This window comes from Oncorhynchus masou, chromosome 31 (assembly GCF_036934945.1).
Source record: "Oncorhynchus masou masou isolate Uvic2021 chromosome 31, UVic_Omas_1.1, whole genome shotgun sequence".
NCBI classification, from domain to species: domain Eukaryota; kingdom Metazoa; phylum Chordata; class Actinopteri; order Salmoniformes; family Salmonidae; genus Oncorhynchus; species Oncorhynchus masou.
In genome coordinates, this window is record NC_088242.1 from 9,006,770 (window position 1) to 9,030,433 (window position 23,664).

General features: G+C 43.9%; 2 protein-coding genes across 2 annotated transcripts in view; both read left to right on the plus strand.

Moving 5' to 3' along the window:
- The first annotated feature begins 9,932 nt into the window (after positions 1-9,932).
- Positions 9,933-12,134, plus strand: LOC135525104 (retinal rod rhodopsin-sensitive cGMP 3',5'-cyclic phosphodiesterase subunit gamma). Its single transcript, XM_064952856.1, has 4 exons — positions 9,933-10,029; positions 11,378-11,605; positions 11,717-11,757; positions 11,883-12,134. The coding sequence occupies exons 2-4, from the start codon at positions 11,460-11,462 to the stop codon at positions 11,957-11,959; spliced, it is 264 nt and encodes an 87-aa protein (XP_064808928.1). The 5' UTR covers positions 9,933-10,029; positions 11,378-11,459; the 3' UTR covers positions 11,960-12,134.
- Positions 12,135-15,895: 3,761 nt separating this feature from the next.
- LOC135523396 (nuclear protein localization protein 4 homolog) overlaps positions 15,896-23,664 on the plus strand; it is a 38,075-nt gene continuing 30,306 nt past the window's right edge. Inside the window, exons 1-7 of the mRNA XM_064950038.1 lie at positions 15,896-16,022; positions 16,138-16,186; positions 17,274-17,354; positions 19,711-19,820; positions 20,008-20,238; positions 23,298-23,346; positions 23,453-23,547. Of these exons, the coding sequence (XP_064806110.1) occupies positions 16,172-16,186; positions 17,274-17,354; positions 19,711-19,820; positions 20,008-20,238; positions 23,298-23,346; positions 23,453-23,547 (581 nt within the window). The 5' untranslated portion in view covers positions 15,896-16,022; positions 16,138-16,171. The remainder of the gene's footprint in view (positions 16,023-16,137; positions 16,187-17,273; positions 17,355-19,710; positions 19,821-20,007; positions 20,239-23,297; positions 23,347-23,452; positions 23,548-23,664) is intronic.

The window sequence follows — 23,664 nt, forward strand, 5'->3', positions numbered from 1 at the left end:
TGAACATCAGCCCGCACTGTGTTTCCTTTCAGCCAATCAGCGACGTTGCTTACAGCCACTGACGGTCATAGTTCATTCCAACATGGCGGAATTTCACGGCTGGAATGCGAGCTAGTTAGCCAAGTAGCTGAAACACTTGGCTGGAGGGAAATAGATTTGTGGATTGTACTCTACGTAGGAAATTATGTCTTCAGATATGTAGCATCGTATACATCAGAAAGATGTTTCGTTTGAGAGGAAATATCATGGGATCATCGTTGTCTTTACAGAAGGTTGGTTATCCACAGAAGCACGGTCCCTTGTTCATGACTCTCAGTACCATTACACATGAGTTATTCGACGAGGGCGTCGGTCTGTATGGGGAGTTTTGTTCATTAAGAGCCGCGACGCGCGGTCTGAACAGTAAAACGCATCGCTTGCTGTACGGGGTTGGAACCATGAGGACCTTGTCTTTCATATCAGCGAGAAATGATAATAATAAATAACTGTTTAAATTGATACAGACCGTTAACGGGGTTAGTGTTCCCATACGGAAAACCGATGATTACTTTCCCAATCACTCATATGTATCTCTTAACACCTGTAAACGGAATAGGTGTTGCTACTGAAAAAAACTTCTAAAACTATTGAAAAAGGTGTAGAGTACGTGTGCATTTTGTATTTATTTTGATGTGATATGAAAGTAGAGGACTTGTGTTTTCTAGAATCGTGGCGCAATTGCGAATCGATTCACGAGTATTTGGCTGTTTTGTACAATGTTGGACTAAAGGTACGTAACATTACTCCTTATAGTCCACGGATATTGGCTACGTGTTCTGTTTTACGGGCGAATTGGCTCTGGAAGCCAAAACAGCAAAATACTCGGTTCGAGAAACATAAATCCTCTACTTTCATATCACATCAAAATAAGAGGCACATGAGCATAACTCCTGAAGGGGGAAGTGGAGTCCCTGGATAAAGCAAGTAGAGTGTCGGGGATGGAGCGGCAGTATAATCACAAGGAGACGTGTACTTGGGGAAACAGAGAAGTAATGGAGGCGAGAAGAGGTCTAAGAGAGTGAGGGAAGAAGAGGGTGAGTTTGAGTCGGATAAAAATGGTGGGGAAAAGGGAGATGGTTTGTCAAAGAAGAATGGTAGAAAGTGTAAGCAGATGGAGCTGGATGGGGAGAAATGGAAGTGAATGAGGTGGTAGGTGCGGTAAAGTTATCGGAGACCGAAGTATGCGCGGAGGATCAGGATAAAGAAGTCTGTGACAGTAGGAGCGAAGTTTATGGAAAAGTGGATCCTTGCCTTTTGTCCGATCCATTTGGAATCAGTGAGGGTGGCTAAAAGTGGTCTAGTGATAATTGTTTGCTTCTGTTGGGCAGAGGAAGAATGCCCTCGAAATAAAACGAATGGGGCGGGGGGGCAAGTAAAGGGAATTGTTTCGTTCTCAAGAAAAGGGCACCAATGAAAGGAGTGATCACTGGGGTAGCAGTAGATATAAACGTTGACCAAAGATTCCCGGTGTATGTGATGCTCGTCGTTTCATGCGACGCAGACAGTGGGGAAACAGAAGAGTCATTCATTGTTCTTTTGAGTTTTGAAGTTGTCTTTTCCGGACAAAGTGAATTTAGGATATATACGTTATCCTGTACGAGCGTGTGTGCCGATTACATTAAGATGTTATAGGTGTCAAGCTTATGGGCATCTGACAGAAGTGTGTAGGAGAGAGGGTCCAAGGTGTGAGAAGTGTGCAGAAGGGCATGAGACAGGAATGTGTAGCATTGGTGAAAGTAGTGGAATGTGTTAATTGTAGGGGTGCCCATGTAGCTGGGGATCAGAAATGTCACTAGTGAAAGTGAAAGATTGAGGTTTAGCACAGAGTCAACTGTCAGTTTTCCGTGAACACACTGTAACATGGAGGTCTGGCCATGTGGCAACACTAACCCCATAAAGGTCTGTATCAATTTAACAGTTCACTTTTTTGTACATTTTATTTCTTGCTGATATGAAAGATATGTTCCTTTTTCTTCCAAAACCGTGATAGATGTTTATGTTCAGACTGAGTGTCAGGGCTCATAAGAGAACTCCCCCATACAGAAGAGGCCTTCATCCAATGACTCTATTATATGTAATATAAAGAAACTGGAAGTCATGATCAAGGGATAGCTAGCTACTAGCTCTCATTCCCCAAGCCTACACTCCTTGCCAGTACATTATTTAGACTATCTAGCTAGCTACCTACCACACCATACTGTTTTTCTCTCACCCTTCTCTTTCATTATCACATGATGGTGATGAAATTAGGCAATGTGTTTTGTATTTCTACCAGCTGTGTGTCCTGTACGTGAGAGGGCGGATCTCTTAGGCAATGTGTTTTGTATTTCTACCAGCTGTGTGTCCTGTACCTGGGAGGGCGGATCTCTTAGGCAATGTGTTTTGTCTCTCAACAGTTTCAACTGCCGTGGGTAAAACCTCACCTCAGACTAGGAACTGTCCGTAGAGTCACAACTGAAGTTGGATCAACCACACCAACTGCTACTCTGAATACCTCCGACAGTAGCCTTGAGTCTAGCTCTGGCCTCAGTAGCTCTGACCCCCCTCCTGCCAAGGCCGTTGGCCCTCCACTCGCCCCCACCCACTGTTGTATGAGCGGTTGCCATAACTGTGTGTGGATCGAACACGCAGAGCAGCTCCTAGCCTACTACCGTGATGGAGGGTTTGGGAAAGAGAGAGCCCTGGCTGCTATTGAGGAGAACGTATCGGATGAGAACCTGAAAGCCTTCTTGAAGATGGAGATCAGGATGATGAAGTAGAAGTAGACTCTTTATTTATTTTTTTATTATTATTGTGTCTTTGTGTGGCAGAGGGTGAATGGGGACATCGAGGGCCTTTTGACACTGTATGCACTTTACAACCACTCCCTCGTATTTGAATACTGGTATGCATTTTATCGTACGTGTCTATCAAACTGTCATGGATACTGAGGCATGGACATTTCAACTAGTTTTTGTCATCGCATATTCTAACCTAATCTATAGTTTTTTTTTGTTTTTTTTTACATGAGTGTATACATGTATAATTTCTCATTTCATTCATGCGTAGATATAGCCTAGGGCCATTCAAGCATACTTTGTTGAGGCATTCAATAAGGTAGGCCTAGTGATTTCAATGTTCACATAATCTCGATACATTTGCTGTTTAATTTATTTATGCCGTCTGACAGTTACTTCCTGCTATGCTGTGACAAATGAACCTGAAAAATACATTTCCCTGACACTTTAAATAGAATACGCACAATTATGTTTGGGTTTAAACATTTTTAGGTTTATTGGTTGATTTTATTTTTATATCAGTTGGTGGTGGATGAGTTGTCCTTATTTAAATATAAATTGTAAGTGTCTGTTGACGATGGACATTTGTTTTGAAATAAATCTTGTACTTGTATGACTGAATGAACTCTCATTTTCTTTGACCATTTTGACTCTATGATATTGACCACTATAGGGTGGTTTAGTTCAATAGTACAGAGTTATCATCTGTTGAATAACAAATACTTTTTGACACTTCTGACATTTTAAGTTTTGTTTCCATGTGAGAATAAATGCACAGGAAAGGGGCATTGGGGACATGTAGCATTGTGACATGGGCACTTGGCAGTAAGGGGTATTATGACGTGTAGCATTGTGACATGGGCACTTAGTAGTAAGGGACATTATGATGTGTAGCAATGTGACATGGGCACCTAGCAGTAAGGAACATTATGACATGTAGCATTGTGACATGGGCACCTAGCAGTAAGGGACATTATGACATGTAGCATTGCGACATGGGCACCTAGCAGTAAGGGGCATTATGACGTGTAGCATTGTGAAATGGGCACCTAGCAGTGAGGGACATTATGACGTGTAGCATTGTGACATGGGCACCTAGCAGTAAGGGACATTATGACATGTAGCATTGTGACATGTAGCATTGTGACATGGGCACCGAGCAGTAAGGGACATTGTGACATGTAGCATTGTGACATGGGCACCTAGCAGTAAGGGACATTGTGACATGTAGCATTGTGACATGGGCACTTAGCAGTAAGGGGCATTACAACCAGCATAATCTTTCATTGTTTCCCATGACATCATAGCCATCTGGCTTGATCACCCTAAAGAATATCTTATAATGTATAAACCCCCCAAATAACCCAGATCAAACAATAACCTTTAGAAAGATGCCAGTGTTTCCAACTTGGATGACTGTTCAAAACAATTTCTCACAGTCGGAGCTCGTAGACGGTTAGTTTCCAGTTTTCTTGATCACACTGAAGTCGGAAACCAGAGATTTCTGATTTTACAGTTGTGAACGCGGCAGCACTCTACACTGCTGGACAACTGCTGATTGACTACAGCTCAGATGAATGAAGTCAATTCAGGATCCTAGTAAAATGCAGTGGTGTTTGGTGAGATTGATACCTGGGAGTTTACAATGCTATACACTCTGAAATCATGTATCCTTTCTTTCCATGTCACATGTCACTTAACCTATGCCTTGTCTAGCAAACATAATGTTTAGCCACCTGATGTAATATTCATCTAGTCTATTGTATTTATTTTACAGTAATGGTATTCACTTCAAAAATAGGATTGTAGTACAATACATGAAATGTGCTATGGACAACATGAAACAAAATATCTCAGGTCAGAAAGAACAATAGTCAATGCCATAGGCCTACTATTTTTAGGCTCTGATGAATATCACACGCTGACAAGGTTTTGATGCAGAGGAGACTGTATTGATGCGGAGGAGACTGTATTGATGCAGAGGAGACTGTATTGATGCAGAGGAGATGCGGAGGAGACTGTATTGATGCGGAGGAGACTGTATTGATGCAGAGGAGACTATTGATGCAGAGGAGACTGTATTGATGCGGAGGAGACTGTATTGATGCGGAGGAGACTGTATTGATGCAGAGGAGACTGTATTGATGCAGAGGATTGATGCGGAGGAGACTGTATTGAGACTGTATTGATGCGGAGGAGACTGTTTTGATGCGGAGGAGACTGTATTGATGCGGAGGAGACTGTATTGATGCAGAGGAGACTGTATTGATGCGGAGGAGACTGTATTGATGCGGAGGAGACTGTATTGATGCGGAGGAGACTGTATTGATGCGGAGGAGACTGTATTGATGCGGAGGAGACTGTATTGATGCGGAGGAGACTGTTTTGATGCGGAGGAGACTGTATTGATGCGGAGGAGACTGTATTGATGCGGAGGAGACTGTTTTGATGCGGAGGAGACTGTATTGATGCGGAGGAGAGGAGACTGTATTGATGCGGAGGAGACTTGATGATGGAGGAGACTGTATTGATGCAGAGGAGACTGTATTGATGCAGAGGAGACTGTATTGATGCGGAGGAGACTGTATTGATGCGGAGGAGACTGTATTGATGCAGAGGAGACTGTATTGATGCAGAGGAGATGCGGAGGAGACTGTATTGATGCGGAGGAGACTGTATTGATGCAGAGGAGACTGTATTGATGCAGAGGAGATGCGGAGGAGACTGTATTGATGCAGAGGAGACTGTATTGATGCGGAGGAGACTGTATTGATGCAGAGGAGACTGTATTGATGCGGAGGAGACTGTATTGATGCGGAGGAGACTGTATTGATGCGGAGGAGACTGTATTGATGCGGAGGAGACTGTTTTGATGCGGAGGAGACTGTATTGATGCGGAGGAGACTGTATTTATGCGGAGGAGACTGTATTGATGCGGAGGAGACTGTTTTGATGCAGAGGAGACGGTATTGAAGCAGAGGAGATGGTATTGATGCAGAGGAGACTGTATTGATGCAGAGGAGACTGTATTGATGCAGAGGAGACTGTATTGATGCAGAGGAGGAGTATTGATGCAGAGGAGACTGTATTGATGCGGAGGAGACTGTATTGATGCAGAGGAGACTGTATTGATGCAGAGGAGACTGTATTGATGCAGAGGAGACTGTATTGATGCAGAGGAGACTGTATTGATGCAGAGGAGACTGTATTGATGCGGAGGAGACTGTATTGATGCAGATGCGGAGGAGACTGTATTGATGCAGAGGAGACTGTATTGATGCGGAGGAGACTGTATTGATGCAGAGGAGACTGTATTGATGCAGAGGAGACTGTTTTGATGGAGGAGACTGTATTGATGCGGAGGAGACTGTATTGATGCGGAGGAGACTGTATTGATGCGGAGGAGACTGTTTTGATGCAAAGGAGACTGTATTGATGGAGACTGTATTGATGCAGAGGAGACTGTATTGATGGTATTGATGCGGAGGAGACTGTATTGATGCGGAGGAGACTGTATTGATGCAGAGGAGACAGTATTGATGCAGAGGAGACTGTATTGATGCGGAGGAGACTGTATTGATGCAGAGGAGATGCAGAGGAGACTGTATTGATGCGGAGAGACTGTATTGATGGTATTGATGCAGAGGAGACTGTATTGATGCAGAGGAGATGGAGATGCAGAGGAGATGGTATTGATGCAGAGGAGACAGTATTGATGCAGAGGAGACTGTATTGATGCGGAGGAGACTGTATTGATGCGGAGGAGACTGTTTTGATGCAGAGGAGACTGTATTGATGCGGAGGAGACTGTATTGATGCAGAGGAGACTGTATTGATGCAGAGGAGACTGTATTGATGCAGAGGAGACAGTATTGATGCAGAGGAGACTGTATTGATGCGGAGGAGACTGTATTGATGCGGAGGAGACTGTTTTGATGCACAGGAGACTGTATTGATGCGGAGGAGACTGTATTGATGCAGAGGAGACTGTATTGATGCAGAGGAGACTGTATTGATGCAGAGGAGACTGTATTGATGCAGAGGAGACTGTTTTGATGCAGAGGAGACTGTATTGATGCAGAGGAGATGGTATTGATGCAGAGGAGATGGTATTGATGCAGAGGAGATGGTATTGATGCAGAGCCACATGCTATCTATTTGATCTGTCATTCATTTCAAATCTAATGCATGTAGATGATGAGCATAATTGAAAACCGATTGGCCAATAACTACTGAGGTGAAATAATCCCGGCCTCACTGTGGGTTTACCCAATGTAATTAATTAACTAGAGAACAGAAGCCAGCCACTAAAATCCCCAACTCCATTCAGTAATTGTTTTCTGTTTTTCAGAGTGAGGGAGGGGAGGAGGAGGAGGGGTGGGGGGGCTGCAGCCAGTCAAGTGAGCAACCATCTGAGAGCATGTGGAGTGTCTTTAGAGTGAGGTACAAGTGAGTCATCTGGTGAGTAGCCTACCATGAAGACACTCACCGTAGAGGATTAGCCTATGTGGTGCGTTGAGTAATAGATCAGTCAATCTGAGATACTCCTGAGGGATGGGCATTGAGGCTTTGGTGACACAGCCCAGAGAACCTGGCCCAGCAGATGGATGGAGAGAGGGTTACGTAACAGGTGGGAGGGCTGGACAGTAGGGCTAGGACTGGAAGGTTCTGGTCAGTAGGTATAGGACTGGAAGGTTCTGGACAGTAGGTATAGGACTGGAAGGTTCTGGTCAGTAGGTATAGGACTGGAAGGTTCTGGTCAGTAGGGCTAGGACTGGAAGGTTCTGGTCAGTAGGTATAGGACTGGAAGGTTCTGGTCAGTAGGTATAGGACTGGAAGGTTCTGGTCAGTAGGTATAGGACTGGAAGGTTCTGGTCAGTAGGGCTAGGACTGGAAGGTTCTGGTCAGTAGGTATAGCACTGGAAGGTTCTGGTCAGTAGGGCTAGGACTGGAAGGTTCTGGTCAGTAGGGCTAGGACTGGAAGGTTCTGGTCAGTAGGTATAGGACTGGAAGGTTCTGGTCAGTAGGTATAAGACTGGAAGGTTCTGGTCATAGGGCTAGGACTGGAACTAGGACTGGAAGGTTCTGGTCAGTAGGTATAAGACTGGAAGGTTCTGGTCAGTAGGGCTAGGACTGGAAGGTTCTGGTCAGTAGGTATAGGACTGGAAGGTTCTGGACAGTAGGTATAGGACTGGAAGGTTCTGGTCAGTAGGTATAGGACTGGAAGGTTCTGGTCAGTAGGTATAAGACTGGAAGGTTCTGGTATAGGACTGGAAGGTTCTGGTCAGTAGGTATAGGACTGGAAGGTTCTGGAAGGTTAGGTATAAGACTGGAACAGTAGGTATAGGACTGGAAGGTTCTTCATTACTGGAAGGTTCTTCAAGTCAACTGGAAGGTTCTGGTCAGTTATAGGACTGGAAGGTTCTGGTCAGTAGGTATGGGACTGGAAGGTTCTGGTCATAATTCTGGTCAGTAATGGAAGGTTCTGGTCAGTAGGGCTAGGACTCTCAGTAGGTAGGACTGGAAGGTTCTTTCTCATTTGGTTCTGGGTGCCACGATGACGTCATTCACCCAGTTGATTAATCCACACCTCCATGCACTGTTGTATCCCGTATTATGTCTCCATTTAGTTTGAAGGATTTTGAAGACTGTAGATAAAAGACCATTGAAGGTGTCATCTTGGATTTCATGTATGGAATACAAATCAAATCAAATCAAATTTTATTTGTCACATACACATGTTTAGCAGATGTTAATGCGAGTGTAGTGAAATGCTTGTGCTTCCAGTTCCGACAATGCAGTAATAACCAACAAGTAATCTAACTAACAATTCCAAAACTAATTTCTTATACACAGTGTAAGGGGATAAAGAATATGTACATAAAGATATGAATGAGTGATGGTGCAGAGCAGCATAGGCAAGATACAGTAGATGGTATCGAGTACAGTATATACATATGAGATGAGTATGTAAACAAAGTGGCTAGTGATGCATGTATTACATAAGTATGCAGTAGATGATAGAGTACAGTATATACGTATACATATGAGATGAATAATGTAGGGTATGTAAACATTATATTAGGTAGCATTGTTTAAAGAGGCTAGTGATATATTTTACATCCTTTCCCATCAATTCCCATTATTGAAGTGGCTGGAGTGAGGTACAAGTGCATCACTACATGCATTCAATGCTGCCTTAGCGCTCTAATTAACTTCCATCCATCTCCCTTCACCCCCTCTTCTGCTCCCCACCCCTTCACAAGGACTCCCACCCCCTGACCCCCACTCCCTGACCCTCACCCCCTGACTCCCACCCGCTGACCCTCACCCCCCCTTCTGCTCCCCACCCCTTCACAAGGGTCCCCCTGACTTCCACCCCCTGACCCCCACCCCTGACCCCCACCCCTGACCCCCACCCCCCTTCTGCTCCCCACCCCTTCCAAGGGTCCCCCTGACTCCCACCCCCTGACCCCCACCCCCTCTTCTGCTCCCCACCCCTCACAAGGGTCCCCCTGACTCCCACCCCTGACCCCCACCCCTGACTCCCACCCCCTGACCCTCCCCCTGACTCCCACCCACTGACTCTGATTCCCAACCCCTGACCCCACCCCCCACTCACCCCCACCCCCAGGGTCCCCCTGACTCCCACTGACCCCTGATTCCCAACCCCACCCCCTGACCCCCACCCCCTGACTCCCACCCCCTGACCCTCATTCCCCACCCCTGACTCCCACCCACTGACCCCACCCGCTGATTCCCAACCCCTGACTCCCACCCCCTGACACTCACCCCCTGACCCCACCCCCTGACTCCCACCCCTGACCCCACCCCCTGACCCCACCCCCTGACTCCCACCCCTGACCCCCCCCCTGACTCCCACCCCCTGACTCCCACCCCTGACTCCCACCCCTGACCCTCACCCCCTGACTCCCACCCCCTGACCCTCACCCCCTGACTCCCACCCCTGACTCCCACCCCCTGACCCTCACCCGCTGAACCCCACCTCAGGCCAGAGCCGCGATAACAAGGGGTCAGTGATGGGAGGCGGGACATTCCTAATCTGCAGAGGGACCATGAGGAATATAAGAAGTCCGGTCAGCCCAGCCTGGCCCTCAGAGCCAACCTAGCATAGAGATACACACATCTGCTAGAGAGAGCTGCGCTCAGCGCCCACGCCCACTCTTCTGGCTAGCCTTCACCCAGGCAGCAGGTGAGTACACCCACCATCCATTCAGACACATAGCCCGTGATGACAGAGACGTGATGGATTTTGTAACTGTACTGTTGAACCTCGTAGAAAAGAGAGGAGGGGAGAGAAGTTTTTCAAGTAGTAAGAAAATATACTACTTCCTGAATAGTTGGCACTTGAAGAGGGAATGTGTGTGGTTGAAGAGGGAATGTGTGAAGGGAGATCGTTTTGAGCAGTTATATTGATATTGGGAGGTTCTTGAATGGATTTAGAGAGAACTGCTTCATGACTTTGTAGTGTGGATACATTTTTTACAGTTCGAGATCTGTTTAATGTTTGAAATGTTCCTGATTCACGTAGTAGTTTAAATTGGACAGACCCAAAACCATCCCATTTCTGAACATTCTTGTATTTTGTACTTGTACATCAGTCAATGACAATGGAAATATGGCTGATTTTCATGTTTCATTTTCTCAACTGCTGCTCAATGCATCATTGTGCATTGAAAGTGACTTCCTGTTGAGTTAAACATAATGTACAGTTGATCCCAGTAAGAAACATTCTAGAGCCTTGTTAGCTTTTGGAACACCATTGTATGAGGGGTAGATAATAGGATTGGTTCTTAGACCCTTTCTGCCTGCTCAACACATTCTCCGCGTTGTCCTTGTACTAATAAGATTAGCCCAAGTGTAGATGACTGGCCACTGGCTTGAAATGAGGAAGGAGGATGTGGTGGGAGGGGGGTGCTTATTTACGTGAACTGGGGATTACATGATGAATAGTTATTCGAGCTAGACATTCATCGGACACTACATGACGAGGGCGATACGATCAGTAAGGGGATTAGGATGAGGTCTACATGTCAGACAAGATTAAGGGCCAGGTACTTGTCTTTTAATTATATTTTATTGTCACGGTGAAATGCTTACATACGAGCCCTTTCCCAACAATGCAATTAAAAAGTAAAATAATTAACAAATAGATCAAAATACAATAGTAACAAAATAACAATAAGTAGACAGGCTATAAACAAGGAGTACTGGTACTGAGTCAGTGTACTGGGGTGTACTGAAGTAGTTGGGGTGATTGATTGAAGTACTCTGTACATGTAGGTAGGTTTGTGAGATGCAGAAAGTCCAGGTGGCCATTTAATTAACTGTTTAGCTTCTTATTGCTTGGAGGTAGAAACGCATTACCCTCTGTAGCGCCTCGTGGTCGGATGCCGTACAGTTGAGATACCAAGAGGTGATGCAGCCAGTCAATAATCCAAACGGTCAATACTGAATTGATAAAACACCAAGCTATGACAATGTGAGTTCTATCATGAAGTGTGGGTGTAATACAATATGTTTCTCTCTCATTTCCCCAGTTGATGAGATTTCATCAAGACAACTTCAGAGGAGGTTTGAACACATAAGCAGCTGCACACACCAACCAGCTAACTAATAACCATGAATCTCGAGGTCCCCAAGTTGGAGATCAAGTCTGCCACCCGTGTCACTGGAGGCCCTGCAACACCACGCAAGGGACCCCCTAAATTCAAGCAGAGGCAGACTCGCCAGTTCAAGAGCAAGCCCCCCAAGAAGGGAATCCAGGGGTAAGGGCCACTTTCATTGGGTTTCTTAGTCTCAAACAGGCATTCGACAAGTGCATAATGACATTTTCATGAGGTCTGATTGTAAATAAATGATCTCTGTCTCCTTTACAGCTTTGGCGATGACATCCCTGGAATGGAGGGCTTAGGCACTGGTACGTTCATTATTACTGTTCATCTACTCTACCTGTGCCTTCCCTAAAAAACTGTAGAAAGCCATATTGTAGGGTTTGCTTGGCCTACTGACTTTTACTGAACGTAACATGTGTTTCCTCTGCAGACATCACAGTAATCTGCCCCTGGGAGGCCTTCAACCACCTGGAGCTTAGTGAGCTGGCCAAATATGGTATCATCTAAGTCATCCAGACCTTCACCATCCATCCCACAGTCCTCTGCATCCACCTCCATCTACTTCAAGCCATGCATGTGCCTCGAGCACTCTCACAGGGTTTGACTAGAACTTTCAAGCATAAACCAAAGCAAAGAATAAATAAATAAAGAAAACGTTACAGAAAAACAACCGTCTACACTCTTTTCTAGAACCTAAAAGGGTTCTACTTGCTGTTTCCGCTGTAGAACCCTTTGTAGACCCCTTTTTTGCTACTAGGTAAAAACCCTTTTAGTTCCAGGTAGAACCCTTTTGGGTTTCACGTAGAACCCTTTCCATAGAGTATTCTACATAGAACCCAAAAGGGTTCTATTTCTGCCTGGAACCAAAAAGGATTCTACCTGGAACCAAAAAAGTTTCTCCTATGAGGAAGGCCGAAGAACCCCTTTGGAACCCTTTTCTTCTAAGAGTGTATCCATCTTTCACTGGTTTCTTATTTTGTTTCTGCAGCCAACGTTCACATCATACAAAATGTCTGCTCATGATTAGGACTCTGTTCTGGTATCGCTGTCTATTGCAGCAACCGGCAGCCATTTTGCCCTTCTCCCCTCCACCATCTTCACGCGCTTCTCTTCTTCTATCCTCTCCTTTACATGGAACAACATTTACGAAAGCAAAGCAGCCTCAACCTTGAGTAAACAGTGTGTGACATACTCGTGAAATGTGTGGGTTCTCATTTCATGTGCCTCGGCACCTTTGCTGTCATCATAGCCGCCTGCCCATCTATCCGGAATTAACACGTATAAAACATGACTCCTGTAGAGATGAGACAGCTGCTGGTCATTGCTGAGCTGTAATCTGTCCCTGGGACAATGTAGATGAAGCTACATCATCCTCATCATCATCCCACTCCCCTTTTCCCCTCCCTCACCTGTCCATTAGTGGTACACACACACACAACTTCAACAGAAGCAGGATTATAACGTTCCATCCTGTTTAACACGGGCATATTCTTTACTTCTCCTTTTCTTATACTGATTTTCTATATATATTTTTTAGAATAAATTATTTATGACTATCTTTATTATATATCATATACAGAACCAGTCAAATGTTTGGACACACTTACTCATTCCAGGGTTTTTCTTTATTTTTTAAAACTACTTTCTACATTGTATAAAATAGTGAAGACATCAAAACTGTGAAATAACAAGAGAGCAAAGCTTTCATCAAGGCAAAGGGTTATTTTGAAGAATCTGAAATATAAAATACATTTTGATTTGTTCAAAAACTTTTGTGATTACTTCACGATTCCATGTGTGCTATTTCATAGTTTTGATGTCTTCACTATTATTATATAGAAAATAGAAAAAAATAAAGAAAAACCCATAAATGAGTAGGTGTGTCCAAACTTTTGACTGGTACTATATTTTCTAACTTAGTATTCTCCGGGATAGAAGCTTGTTTAATGGGAATTTTGACTTTTGCTGCCCTTAGTTTTATCCCAAGCAGCATGGTATACATGGGACAGTGGAGGCTGGTGGGATGAGCTGTAGGAGGACGGGCTCATTGTCATTACATTTACATTTAAGTCATTTAGCAGACGCTCTTATCCAGAGCGACTTACAAATTGGTGAATTCACCTTCTGACATCCAGTGGAACAGCCACTTTACAATAGTGCATCTAAATCATTAAGGGGGGGTTAGGAATGTAATAAATGAAAAAGAGTCGAACATGTGGTTTCCATATGTTTGATGTGGTTGATTCCGTTCCATTCACTTACAATGAGCCCATCTTCCTATAGCTCCTCCCGCCAGTCTCCACTGACATGGATTGGAGATTAATGCAACATTACTACAATGGATGTAGATGGCACTGACAGCCACTGCACAGATTACCCACAAACCTCAGATGTCAAACTCGATTCCAAATGTGATTGTCACCTGATAATCTACCATGCTGTGATTGGGCAGTAGTAGTTGGTGATGTCTCGTGTTGTTGTGCTTCTGTTTTTGTAGGTTTTTCATCTTCCCCAATGCTCATGTTGACGTCTCTTTGACATATTATATATTTGGGCATGTGATCTCTATTTCATTCATCTCATTCTTTTCATTATCACGCTTACCATCATTTTGTTTTCTTTTGGTTCATTGTAGTTTTGTATCAATTTCAATGGTATATTTCATTGAATCATATTTCCAGAGATCAATGTACCCGTATGGCCAGTTCCATTTGAATAGCATATATCATTCATAGATGTAGGTATTATATGATTGTTCTCTGTTTTATACTTTGTCCACCGCATGTTGGCGTTGTGTCCTGTGTTTATGCTGCATGCTCATCTTTTCATTATGTTCACTGCAGTTTGTAGTTGTGCGCTGCAGTTTGTAGTTGTGTACTCATGTAGAAGACAATCTTTCCTCTTCATTATCTCTGCATCATCTCATAATATCAATCATTTGAAGTGGGTAAAAAGGCCAAAAAGATAATCAAGGACAAATCAAATTTATTTATAAAGCCCTTCTTACATCAGCTGATATCTCAAAGTGCTGTACAGAAACCCAGCCTAAAACCCCAATCAGCAAACAATGCAGGTGTAGAAGTATGGTGGCTAGGAAAAACTCCCTAGAAAGGTCAGAACCTAGGAAGAAACCTAGAGAGGAACCAGTCTATGAGGGGTGGCCAGTCCTCTTCTGACAACAACCACCCGAGCCACTGTCTGTTCACCCCGCTATCATCGCACTGCATCTTAGTGCAAGAGGCGTCACTGCAGTACCTGGTTCGAATCCAAGCTGCATCACATCCGGATGTGATTGGGAGCCCCACAGGGCGGCACACTATTGGCCCAGCGTCGACCGGGTTTGGCTGGGGTAGGCCGTCATTGTAAATAAGAATTTATTCTTAACTGACTTTTAAATAAAAGAAAAATGATCCAGAAAGTGAGGTCAGTACAAGTGCATCAAAGCTGGGACAGAGAGACTGAAAAAAAAGCTTCTATTTCAAGGCCATCAAACTGTTAAATAGTCATCACTAGCACTTTAGAGGTGGCTGCCCTATATACAGTGGGGCAAAAAAGTATTTAGTCAGCCAACAATTGTACAAAATTAGAAGAAAAAAAATCCAGAAAATCACATTGTAGGATTTTTAATGAATTTATTTGCAAATTAGGAATCTGCCAAAATACCAGCAACAGTGTGTGAAAACCTTGTGAAGACTTACAGAAAACGTTTGACCTCTGTCATTGCCAACAAAGGGTATATAACAAAGTATTGACAAAATACTTATTTTCCACCATAATGTGCAAATAAATTCATAAAAAATCCTACAATGTGATTTTCTGGATTTTTTTTCTTCTAATTTTGTCTGTCATAGTTGAAGTGTGCCTATGATGAAAATTACAGGCCTCTCTCATCTTTTTAATTGGGAGAACTTGCACAATTGGTGTCTGACTAAATACTTTTTTGCCCCACTGTATATACTGTATTATATTATATTCCACTGTATTTTTTGTCTATGCCGCTCTGATATCGCTTGTCCAAATATTTATATATTCTTAACTCCATTAATTTACTTTCAATTTGTGTGTATTGTGTGTATTGTTGTGAAATTGTTAGATATTAGATAGTACTGCACTGTTGGAGTGAGAAACACAAGCATTTCGCAACATCTGCTAAACATGTGACCAATCACATTTCATTTGACATAATGTTAGCAGTGTGATTACTTTAAAGTTCAGGGTTAGATTTAAAATCTGATTCAAAAAAGATACATTGTAGAAATAGGCGGGGTTTAGCCATAATTATGACTTTTGTAAGTAGTGGTGACATCCCTTTTACTTCGCCGCTTCCACTTTTCTCTAACGAGCACAGTGAAGCAGGCCGAAATGGCTCCTACAAAAAGTGTAGGGCTTGTCAATTTGAACAACAGCCAACAAATTACTGGTATTTTTGTTGTTGTTATCCCTTCATTTCAATTAAATGGGGTTACTTTATCGAGGGCGTTATAACCTGGAAATCTTGCTAAAAATAACGTGGCGGAATTAGTTTATATTGATTGTTTCACTCGGGCGATTGATGAGGAGGGACACTAAGGTACGGACTTGTTAGCGAGTAACGCCCGGTGTTTGAATTGTGGGATGGAGTTTTGTTGACTCTTGTCCAGTCAGTCAATTTTTAATATCTGACATCGGTATATTTTGTTACACAGCGAAATACATCGGGAGCACAAAACCCGAACATCAATGGCAGAAAATATGGTAAGTGTGACAACACATTGTAGTTGTTGATAAAATATTGTGTATTGTTTGCCGGCTAGGTAGCTAATTTCGCTAGCTAACGTTACCGTAGTCTGATTGTCGGAGTGATGAGGCAGCAGAATTAGCCACTTGCTAGCATCAGTACTAGAATGACAAGGCCTAGATAACTGCTAACTCACTGTTAGCAAGCTTAACTGGTCAGAAACGTTTTGAATTAAAATGTGCCCGTATGTACTGTTGTTTTTAGTTAAAACTATCTTATTTAATAAACAAGGTCGTAGTATATTAACTTAATAACGTTATATTTGTAACGTTGTTGGATTTAAAAAAAAAATGCGTGGACGTTCACTTTGAGAAAAAGGACATTGTTGACTCTGTTAACTAGCTAGTTCGCTACATACAGTACTAGTGGTTAGCAAGCTAACTGGTTTTATCAACATAACCCTGGCCTCTACTTTTTTTATTGCTGGAAAGAAGCAACAGTTAGCTAAATTTGGAGAAATAAAAGCTAGTCAGTGTTCATAGCTTGTATTCAACTTGTGGCAGAAAAAATGACGAGCAAACATTAACATAGTTAGCCACAATATCGGTTAGCTAACTTTAGCTAGTGTTGTTATCTTTGTTCATTCGAGGTAAAACAATCCAACTAAGTTAGCTTATGACCTGAACCAGTCACTGGTATTTTAGCCGTCTCATGGCATGATATAAGCTGCTCATGTCATTTAAAATTCCCAACTAGTTGAACTAGCTACTGTTCATTTGATATCACAACCACGTTATTGCTTGTGAATTATGACCCCATGTGTCATGATAAAGATGAACGACAATGGTGTCAACGACCCTCCACCCATATTTATGCACTGTCATGGTCCACACACTGAAAGATACAAGCTGAACAATCTAACTAGCTACAGCAGTGTCATGTTTTCAGTGGGTTGCCGGTAACCAGCTCATGGTTAATCAAATTAGCTAATGAGCCATGACCAATAAGGTTTCCCCAATGGATGTTTTTGGTTTGGCAAAGCAATCTAAATTCAAGGAAACAACAGTATGATGTGGAGAATGTAATGTTTTTCCTAATTTGCAGATCATCAGGGTTCAGTCCCCGAACGGGATGAAGAAGATCCCTGCCACCAAGAAGGAGACAGCAGCCGCTTTCCTCAATAAGGTATTAAAGTATGGATGCATGATATGAAGACAAACATTGGCTCTCAGTGGTACTCTAGGCTATATGGTTGGGCCGTGTACAACAAACAGTACTTTCCACAAACACATGTGAAACTTGTTCTTTCTGTCATTCTGTTGTCATATTCATAGCGCATTCTTTCCAACTGTGCTATTGACCAGCTAGCATCAGAAGATGGACATTTATGTCTTTATCTCCCTTTGCCTAGCCTGTGCTCTGTTAATTTATGTATGAAGCATGCAGCTCTGCAGGATAGCGAATTTATTTCAGTGTTTACCCCCCCTTTGCCTGTGCAGTTAATGGCATCCACTGTTGATGGATCTGATGCATGGCTCAGCAGAGACCTGTGTGTGTGTGTGTGTGTGTGTGTAGGGAAAGCTGTGAGTTATGTGGAGAGAGAATGGTGTGCAATGCAATGTTTTTAAACAGTGTGCTATCAATAGATTCACCACAGCAGCTGCTTGCTATCCTGCCAGGATAAAACCCCTTGGGAGTACCTAGCTACCTTCCAGTAAGGGTTTTCCATTCCAAATCCACTTCATCTAGCCAGGCTGTGTTTGGATGAAATGGATATGAATGTCTAACTGTGGCTTAGCAGCATTTAGATACTGACAGTGAAATATGGGCAACGCCTTGGGCACAAATGGACCTCAGTGACTGCGAGACAGTATTGGGTAGGAAATCTTAAGTGGGAGTCAAATTTCCACATCAATGGCTGAATCAGGAGTGGCCGGCTGTTCGGTCACCGTGGAGAAGGTTGCCTGCGGCAGTGCCTTATTAAAAATGCATGTCTTTGAGTTAAAAAATAAATAATGTGTGGCAGATCAATGAGGGTATTTTTTGTATTCCCTGGTCTCAGATGTACAGTCACTCAGTCAGTGATGGGGAGAGATGGAAATGGAGAGTTGCATGAATAGCTCAGAGAGGCATTAATTAACCCATAAGAGTCTAAGCTGGGTGGGAAGGGTGTGGGTCTAGGAAGCTATGTGGAATTGTTTGAGAAGGTTATACCAAGGATCATTTTGCTATTTGATTTAGAATTTTAAGACCACTCGAGGTATCTTTTTGTTTGGTATTTTTCAGAATTTTTTGGGGGGGGGCCTTTCTGCTATTATTGCGTTGAAAAACATATTCACTGCATGGAACAACAGATAGCTGCCCCCCCCCCAAAAAAAAAAATTCTAAAGGAAGTTGGTTCTGTAGTGTCTGACCTCCATATCTGAGAGATGTATAAGGGGTTTTCTTTATTTTTACTATTTTCTACATTGTATAATGATAGTGAAGACATCAAACTATGAATTAACACATATGGAATCATGTATTAACCAAAAAAGGGTTAAACAAATCAAAATATATTTGAGATTCTTCAAAGTCGCCACCCTTTGCCTTGACAGATATGTACACGCTTGACATTCTCTTAACCAGCTTCATGAGGTAGTCACCTGGAATGCATTTCAATTAACCGGTGTGCCTTCTTAAAAGTTAATTTGTGGAATTGCCACAACGTTGGAAGCACAGAATCGTCTAGAATGTCATTGTATGCTGTAGCATTAAGATTTCCCTTCGCTAGAACTAAGGGCCCTAGCCTGAACCATGAAAGACAGCCCCAAACCAGGATTTTGAAGGGGTGTCCACATACTTTTGTGTGCGCGTACTTTACTCAAATTAAGTTGGATTGAAACCTCCTTAGTGACACCTTTGCTTTAACCTTCCAGTTTGACAACATGGACATCCTCAGTCATGAATGTTTTTCCTGCTGATCTCTTGGACTTGTGACTTATCCTTTGTTGGTGAGATGTGACCAACAGTACAACAGAGTTGACTCTCTTTGCACCACTAAAGCATTATGGATTTGATTAAATGCAAGAAAGCCCACTTAGGCTCAGCAGAAGTGCTCAGAGGACTTGGATAGATCTTGGATGTTTCTGCGATAATGACCGTAGACCAGGCAACTCTGACAGTCTTACTTTCTCCTCTGTCAGCCTGTTGTTTGGGAATCCGCTTTGACAGTTTAATGGGTAGTGAAATGAAGTGGAGTGAACACTCTTTGTTAAACACACAGTTGATCGAAGGATTAGCGAGACATGACTTCACAACCAGATTTCTTACAATCTTTGTTTTCCCTTTTTTTATTATTTTTTTTATTTCATGGGCTTTTAATAGACAATTAGACACATTTACTTTATACTACACTCATGATGTGTCATGCTCCAGGAGACAAGTGGCCCTACTTAACCCTCAACTAAAGCTCATCGTTATCTAGTCTCTTCCCACAGCCGTGCCATGAGTCTGGCAAGCGAGACAGGACTAATCGTCATTGCTCTGTTTCTACTGTCAGGTGGGCAAAGAGTTTGGATTCCCCTCCAACGGCTTCACCATCTTCCTGAACCGTAACAAGACTGACGAGATCCAGTCCCAGAATAAGACCCTCAGCCTGCTGAAGATCAAGTGAGTTCGGAGCAACATTGAGTTGTTACTATTAGACCTATTACATGCATCACTAGTCGTTAGACTGCTCCATTTAGCTAGCTACACATGTTGTCATCAATATCGTCACTTCGGCATTTTATCTTGGATTGTCATTATGCTCATTGTGTGGGTGAATTTAATGTGTCTAATTCTTCCCTCCCTCTAGACATGGAGACATGCTCTACCTATACCCCTCGGGCTCCCCGGGACCGGCAGGAGAGACCATGGACCTGGCCACGCCTCACTCGTCATCACTACCCTCTACCTCCCATTCGTCCTCTTCTTCATCGTCCATGATGTCACGCTCCCACTCGGCGCCCCAAATCTCCGAGGACGAGATCGACCAGTACCTGGCCAAGCAGGAGGGAAAGATCTACAGGAATAAAGATCCACAGCTGTAAGAGCTTTATATACATCCTGTATGTTGTATTTAAGCAAAGATCTAGAGGAACAGTGATCCACAGCTGTAAGATTTATATACAATACCTGTCACAAGTTTGGACACACCTACTCATTCCAGGGTTTTAAATATTTTCTACATTGTAGAATTATAGTGAAGACGTCACAACTATGAAATAACACATATGGAATCATGTAGTAACCAAAAAGTGTTAAATAAATCAAAATATATTTGTGATTCTTCAAAGTAGCCACCCTTTGCCTTGATGACAGCTTTGGATAACCAGCTTCATGAGGTCATCAGTCACCTGCAATGCATTTCAATTAACAGGTGTCCCTTCTTCATTAGTGGAATTTCTTTCCCTAATAATGCGTTATGAGCCAATCAGTTGTGTTTTGACAAGGTATGGGTGGTATACAGAAATTGGTCTATTACCAAATAGGGCCAAGTCCATAGTATTGCAAGAACAGTCCATCATTACTTTAAAACCATGAAGGTCAGTCAACCCGGAAAATGTCAAGAACTTTGAAAGTCTCTTCGCGTGCAGTCTGTTCGCGTGCAGTCTGTTCGCGTGCAGTCTGTCGTCCGAGTGCAGTCTGTCGTCCGAGTGCAGTCTGTCGTCCGAGTGCAGTCTGTCGCCCGAGTGCAGTCTGTCGCCCGAGTGCAGTCTGTCGCCCGAGTGCCGCCCGAGTGCAGTCTGTCGCCCGAGTGCAGTCTGTCGCCCGAGTGCAGTCTGTCGCCCGAGTGCCGCCCGAGTGCAGTCTGTCGCCCGAGTGCCGCCCGAGTGCAGTCTGCCGCCCGAGTGCAGTCTGCCGCCCGAGTGCAGTCTCGCCCGAGTGCAGTCTGTCGCCCGAGTGCCGCCCGAGTGCAGTCTGTCGCCCGAGTGCCGCCCGAAAACCATCGAGTGCAGTCTGTGAGTGAGTGCAGTCTGTCGCCCGAGTGCAGTCTGTCGCCCGAGTGCAGTCTGTCGCCCGAGTGCAGTCTGTCGCCCGAGTGCAGTCTGTCGCCCGAGTGCAGTCTAGTGCAGTCTGTCGCCCGAGTGCAGTCTCGCGAGTGCAAAGGATAAGTGCCGCCCGCCGCCCATTAGAGTCCGCCGCCCGAGTAGTCTGCCGCCCAGCAGTCTGCCGCCCGAGTGCAGTCTGCCGCCCGAGTGCAGTCTGCCGCCCGAGTGCAGTCTGCCGCCCGAGTGCAGTCTGTCGCCCGAGTGCAGTCTGTCGCCCGAGTGCCGCCCGAGTGCAGTCTGTCGCCCGAGTGCCGTTGCAAAAACCATCAAGCGTGATGACACTCCCTGTCATAAGGATTGCCCAGAGTTAACTCTGCTGCAAAGGATAAGTTCATTAGAGTTACCAGCCTCAGAAATTGCATGCCAAATAAATGCTTTAGAGTTCAAGTAACAGACACACCTCAACATCACCTGTTCAGAGGAGACTGTGTGAATCAGGCCATCATGGTCGAATTGCTGCAAAGAAACTACTAAAGGACACCAATAAGAAGACTTTCTTGGGCCAAGAAACATGAGCAATGGACAATAGACCGGTGGAAATCTGTCCTTTGGTCTGATGAGTCCAAATTAGACATTTTTGGTTCCAACCGCCATGACTTTGTGAGACGTAGAGCAGGTGAACGGATGATCTCTGCATCTGTGGTTCCCACTGTGAAGCATGGAGGAGGAGGCCTGATGGTGTGGGGGGGCTTTGCTTTTATTTTTAATTCAAGGTCACACTTAGCCATGCTGGTTATCACAGCATTCTGCAACGGTACGTCATCCCATCTGGTTTGCGCTTAGTGGACTGTCATTTGTTTTTCAACAGGACAATGACCCAACACACCTCCAGGCTGTGTAATGGCTATTTGACAAAGAAGGAGAGTAATGGAGTGCTGCATCAGATGACCTGGCCTCCACAATCATCCGGCCTCAACCCAATTGAGATGGTTTGGGATGAGTTCGACCGCATAGTGAAGGAAATGTAGCCAACAAGTGCTCAGCATATGTGGGAACTCCTTCAAGACTTTTGGAAAAGCATTCCAGTTGAAGTTGGTTAAGAGAATGCCAAGAGTGTGCAAAGCTGTCAATGCCAAGGGTGGCTACTTTGAAGAATCTCAAATGTAAAATATAGCAGGTGCTATTTTACGCAACCGGGATTTTAATCCAGGATAGGGGTCTCTGCTGTAACCAAGAAGATCTTGACATCTAGCCACTTATCATGAGCTGGATATAATTTATGTATTTATAAAGCTCTTTTATACATATAGTTAAAACCCCAAAGAGCAAGCAATGCAGATGTTGCCGCGGTGGCTGTGCTGTCACGTTGGCGTTGCCGCGGTGGCTGTGCTGTCACGTTGGCGTTGCCGCCGTGGCTGTGCTGTCACGTTGGCGTTGCCGCCGTGGCTGTGCTGTCACGTTGGCGTTGCCGCCGTGGCTGTGCTGTCACGTTGGCGTTGTGGCTGTGCTGTCACTGTGCTGTGCCGTGTGGCTGTGCTGTCACGTTTGGCGTGCCGCTGTGCTGTCACGTTGCTGTCAACGTTGGCGTTGCCGCCGTGGCTGTGTGACTTATTTGTTCAAGGTTTTGGCCAAGGTTTTTTTATGTTAATGATCGGCAGCTGTGCCGGCGTATAAATTAGTTTTGTTATTCATAACTGCATTGTGATTTGAATTTTGTGGAGATACATATTTTACTCAACTTTGAGGAATGAATTTAGTTTAAAAGTTCACACCCATAACAGCTGCATCGATCCTACAGCTGTAAGATATGTATATACATAAAGATCTATAGGAGCAGAGATTTATATTCATAAAGATCTATAGGAGCAGAGATCCACAGCTGTAATATATTTATAATCTATAGGAGCAGAGATATTTATATTCATAAAGATCTATAGGAGAAGAGATCCACAGCTGTAATATATTTATAATCTATAGGAACAGAGATATTTATATACATAAAGATCTATAGGAACAGAGATCCACAGACATAAGAGAGACTGTTGCCAGCTAGATATGTAATTGTATTAAGCCATTCACATGTATCAGTGTATTGATTCAGTTCTTGTTTCAGGTGTCGACATGGATCGATGGGAAAGTGCGTGCACTGTGTGCCCCTAGAGGTAAGTGCTCTTTCCTCCTTCATTCGTCCAACAATTGACTGTGATGCTTAAAATTTGTTTTACGTGTCAACTTTGCTGTGAATTCCAATTGTTTTCTATCTGCCAGCCTTTTGACGAAGAGTACCTGAGTCATCTAGAGCCACCTGTCAAACACATGTCATTCCATGCCTACATCCGCAAGCTGACAGGAGGCGCTGACAAGTGAGTGGCTCTAGCCTGTAGCCTGTTTCTAGATCTGTCTGTATTGTCTTGGCAACATGTTTGCCTTGACGATATCAAAAGAATATACACTCTGTATACTCTGCTCTTTTCCAGCAG

Coding starts and splice junctions, on each gene's coding strand:
- LOC135525104 (XM_064952856.1), top strand. CDS start 11,460: ATGAATCTCGAGGTCCCCAAGTTGGAGATCAAGTCTGCCACCCGTGTC. Junction 11,606..11,716: donor CCCAAGAAGGGAATCCAGGG/GTAAGGGCCACT, acceptor TCTCCTTTACAG/CTTTGGCGATGACATCCCTG. Junction 11,758..11,882: donor AATGGAGGGCTTAGGCACTG/GTACGTTCATTA, acceptor TTTCCTCTGCAG/ACATCACAGTAATCTGCCCC.